Source organism: Garra rufa, chromosome 21, assembly GCF_049309525.1.
Source record: "Garra rufa chromosome 21, GarRuf1.0, whole genome shotgun sequence".
Classification (NCBI taxonomy): Eukaryota; Metazoa; Chordata; class Actinopteri; order Cypriniformes; family Cyprinidae; genus Garra; species Garra rufa.
In genome coordinates, this window is record NC_133381.1 from 11,168,772 (window position 1) to 11,173,403 (window position 4,632).

At 29.3% G+C, this 4,632-nt stretch overlaps 1 protein-coding gene across 1 annotated transcript in view; it reads right to left on the minus strand.

The window, feature by feature from the left end:
- Positions 1-1,770: 1,770 nt before the first annotated feature.
- ptger2a (prostaglandin E receptor 2a (subtype EP2)) overlaps positions 1,771-4,632 on the minus strand; it is a 12,441-nt gene continuing 9,579 nt past the window's right edge. Inside the window, exon 2 of the mRNA XM_073827253.1 lies at positions 1,771-3,946. Coding sequence (XP_073683354.1) covers positions 3,647-3,946 — 300 coding nt within the window. The 3' untranslated portion in view covers positions 1,771-3,646. The remainder of the gene's footprint in view (positions 3,947-4,632) is intronic.

Sequence of the window (4,632 nt, forward strand, 5' to 3'; positions counted from 1 at the left end):
GATTATGAACTGGTATTTTGTTCATTAGTGATGGTTTAAAGTTCAAAAAAGCCTTAATGGTGGATTTGTTTTTGTACAAACACGCAGCTTTCATTTCAAAGGATATTAAATTGATTAACTGGAGTGGTGTGTATTACTTGTGGATTATTGTGATGTTTTTATCCGCAGTTTGGACTCTCATTCTGACGGCACCCATTCTCTGCAGAGGATCTGTTGGTGAGCAAATGATGTAATGCTAAATCTATCCAAAATTTTTATGATGAATCTACGTGTTGAATAGCCTGAGGATGAGTACATTTTAATTTACATTTTTATTATTTAATTATAGTTTTTTTCACTCACTGCAGTTTCTTCATAAACCTCCAGGGGTTGGGAAAACCCTTTTTTTCATGCGACCAAATGTTGAGAAACTTTGCTACAACACATACGGATGTACGTAGAGCTGTCCTTGATTTCAAACTGGCATGGCTTCTTTCACAACCTCAAACATGTTAGACATTGCTGTCTATCAGTGATTACTCCATCGTGTAGGCGGACCATCGTTTAATAAGCAAACTTTTCTAGCTTCTCGTATTATCACACTTAATTACATTCCGAAACGTGTGATTGCGATAAACTGTTGTCTTCTAAGGTCAATTTAGGTCAGCTGCTTGGTGGAGCAGCAGTTTGAAGAAAATCTCGCTAGGCAAGTTAGTTAATGTTTGTTATAGTGTCAACATGTTTATGAACTAGTAGCCTGAATAAAAACACATGGTAAAAAAACTTGCGTCCTCAAGTCCTGTGGTTCATCACAGCACTGTAATAGAAGAACATTAAATATGTACAATGGGACCAATGCACTAGACTAGCGTTTAAGTGTTTGCATACTAATTTATAGCCTCTGGGAGAGTATGCTTTCTTTCTTTATGAAAACACATGAGCAGGTTTGGGCAAAATTCAATTGAAGAATTAGACCCGTTTCAGTTTATGAGTTGGAATATGTTTTTGTGTTTTGTTTTTGTCTTGACAAACATTGCTTTTCTAGTTAAAAATATTCAGTCATGGGTATGGTTTTTGTATTCATTTTAATTGTACTTCCTTATGTTCAAATCCAAAATGTAATCTGCATTCTGTTTGCTTTCTTAATTCAAATTCACACACAATCCTGCTTCAGACTCTGATCTCTTAGTGATTAGCTCCTTTTCGCAGTGCATTAGGACGGCTATGATTAGAATATGTTACGATTAACAGACAATTTCACAACACTTAAACATAAATTACATGCATAGACAACACAAGAGTCACATTATTTCACACATACATTCAAGAGCTTCAAAGTACGACGGTGGTTTAGTGCCACATTAGAATTTGAAGATTAAAATTGTAATATTTTTACAATAAAGTCAAAATATTTCAAGAATAAAGTCGAAATTACTGGAATAAAGTTAGTTTAGAGAACAAAGTTGAAATTTCGAGAATAAAGTCGTAATTTTGAGAATAAAGTCGAAATGTTTCGAGAATAAAGTCGAAATGTTTCAAGTATAAAGTCAAGATATTTCTAGAAAAAAGTCAAAATTACTAGAATACAGTTAGATTAGAGAGTAAAGTCGAAATGTTTAGAGAATAAAGTAAAAATATTTTGAGAAAAAAGTCTAAAGGTTTCGAGAATAAAGTCGAAATGTTTCAAGAATAAAGTCGAAATGTTTTAATTTTAAAGTCAAAATATTTTTAGAATAAAGTCAAAATTACCAGAATAAAGTTAGATTAGAGAATAAAGTAGAAATTCCAAGAATAAAGTCAAAATTTTAGAATAAAGTCGAAAAGTTTAGAGAATAAAGTCCAAATATTTTGAGAATAAAGTCAAATGTTTTGGGAATACAGTCAAAATTTTGTGAATAAAGTTGAAATGTTTTGAAAAAAAAAGTCAAAATATTTCGAGAATAAAGTCGTAAAACTCTATTCTTGAAACAGTTCGACTTTATTATTGTAATTTTGACTTTATTCTCATAATTTTGACTTTATTGTCGAAATATTTTGACTTTATTCTTGTAATATTTCAACTTAATTCTCGAAACAATCCGACTTTATTGTCGTAATTTTGACTTTATTCTTGAAAACATTTTGATTTTCTTCAAATAATTTTGACTTTATTCTTAAAATATTTTGACTTTGTTCTTATAATTTCAACTTTATTTTTGAAATAGACTTTATTCTTGTAATATTTTGACTTTATTCTCAAAACACTTCAACTTTATTCTCATAATTTGAACTTTATTCTCAAAATATTTAGATTTTATTCTCATAACTTTGAATATTGTTGAACTATTTATACTTTTTTTATATTTCGACTTTATTCTCATAATTTTTGACTTTATTGTCGAAATATTTTGACTTTATTCTCAAAATATTTCAACTTTATTCTCATAATTTTCACTTTATTTCCGAAAAAGACTTTATTCTTGTAACATTTCAACTTTATTCTCGAAACACTCCGACTTTATTGACATAATTTTTTGACTTTGTTCTTATAATTTCAACTTTATTTTTGAAATAGACTTTATTCTTGTAATATTTCAACTTAATTCTCGTAACATTTTGACTTTTTTCTCAAAACACTTCAACTTTATTCTCGTAATTTTGACTTCATTCTCAAAATATTTAGCTTTTATTCTCATAATTTAGATTTTATTGTTAAACTATTTAGACTATATTTTGGAAATATTTTGACTTTATTCTCGTAATTTTTTAACTTTATTCTCGGAATTTCATATACTTTAATCACACAATCTTAGATTTTTTATTTGTTAACATGGCATTAAAACACTGTTGTATCAAAGACATCGAAAACCAAGTACCTTGACACAAAGAATAGGTCTGTAGCTACTAAACGGCACCACGCATGTCGTCATGCTTATATGCTTATAACTATGTACAATTATGTACAATCGAAATCTCTCACATGAAAGAAATGACTGATTACCACTGAATCATGTCAGCCTACATACGTATGAAGACACATATATGTTGTATCAACATAAATTAAAGCATAATAAATATGTTGATAATATAAATACAAGCAAGCAGCTTTCATATGTAACATTTGAAGAACTGCTGGACTTGAAATGCAGGAAACCAAGTCACATGATTCACTTGACAACAAAAGCGTCCAGAGTGAAATACTGCATGGGACATGTCATGTAACCTTTGACCTTTTTGAAATCACAACCCCCACGAAAAAAAAAGGAAACCTGGATGAGCAATGATTGTGGAATGGTAGCTTCAGGTTTCTCTGTCTTCAGACAGTCCACGCACAGAATAGTCTCTGTGTCCATGACTGAAACATGCCTTAAACATTTTTCAAGTTCTTCTGGCGATCTCAGTTGACAGGGCCCTCGGTCTCAAAACAATTATTGTAGTGGTTGAGGGAACATAACTTATCCTTTTGACCTCACAGGCTTTGTCTCAGTTAAATAATCTCAGGGGGTTTCTAAATTAGTTTTTAGATCAACAAACAAACCAGATCACCCTTTCTAATGACAGACAAATCAGTTAAGATGTTCTTAGATAGATAGATAAATAGACTGGGAATACTATCAAAGTCTTGCCTTCCAAAGAATATTGATTTTTAAATTGATTCGTCCAGTCCCCAAATACTGTCCTCATCACTTCAGATCATCTGAACGCTTGACTTGTTGAGGTGTGTGGTCTCCACGGAGGTGGAGCTGGGTTGGTACAGCTCGATTTGGCCTGCTGGGTTCTTGGAAATGGATGTTTTGAACAGGGAGTTTCTGGAGGGCATGAAGGTGGTCTTACACAACGCCCCCCACAGAAAGCGCAGAACCGAGGGGCTGAGGATGATAAACACAAAGGGGTCGATGATGGAGTTGACCGAGAGGAACCGCAGAGCTATGAGATCAGTCTTGTTGTTGGCTCGAGGCTTTCCCATGGAGTTGATGTACACGCGGATCTAGGAGAAGCAGAAGGTAATTTAGAAATGGGATCCATCCTTAACCACATATGGCACTTTGACAGATGATGCCGTCATAGCCTTTATTTCTTTATGCCGTCATAGCTAATGATTATTCCGAGCACAGCGCTGAGAGATTTACCAAAAAATAACAAAAAACAGAAAAGTGTGAGGACACATATCTGTTTTCAATCATTCATAAATCAACCTCCAAACAGGAAAAAAAAAAAAAAAAAAAAAAAAAAAATATATATATATATATATATATATATATATATATATATATATATATATATATATATATATATATATATATATATATATATATATATATATATATATATATATATATATATATATATATATATATATATATATAATATATATATATATATATATATATATATATATATAATATATATATATATATATATATATATATATATATATATATATATATATATATATATATATATATATATATATATATATATATATATATATATATATATATATATATATTATATATATATATATATATATATATATATATATATATATATATAATATATATATATATATATATATATATATATATATATATATATATATATATATATATATATATATATATATATATATATATATTTATATATATATATATATATATATATATATATATATAT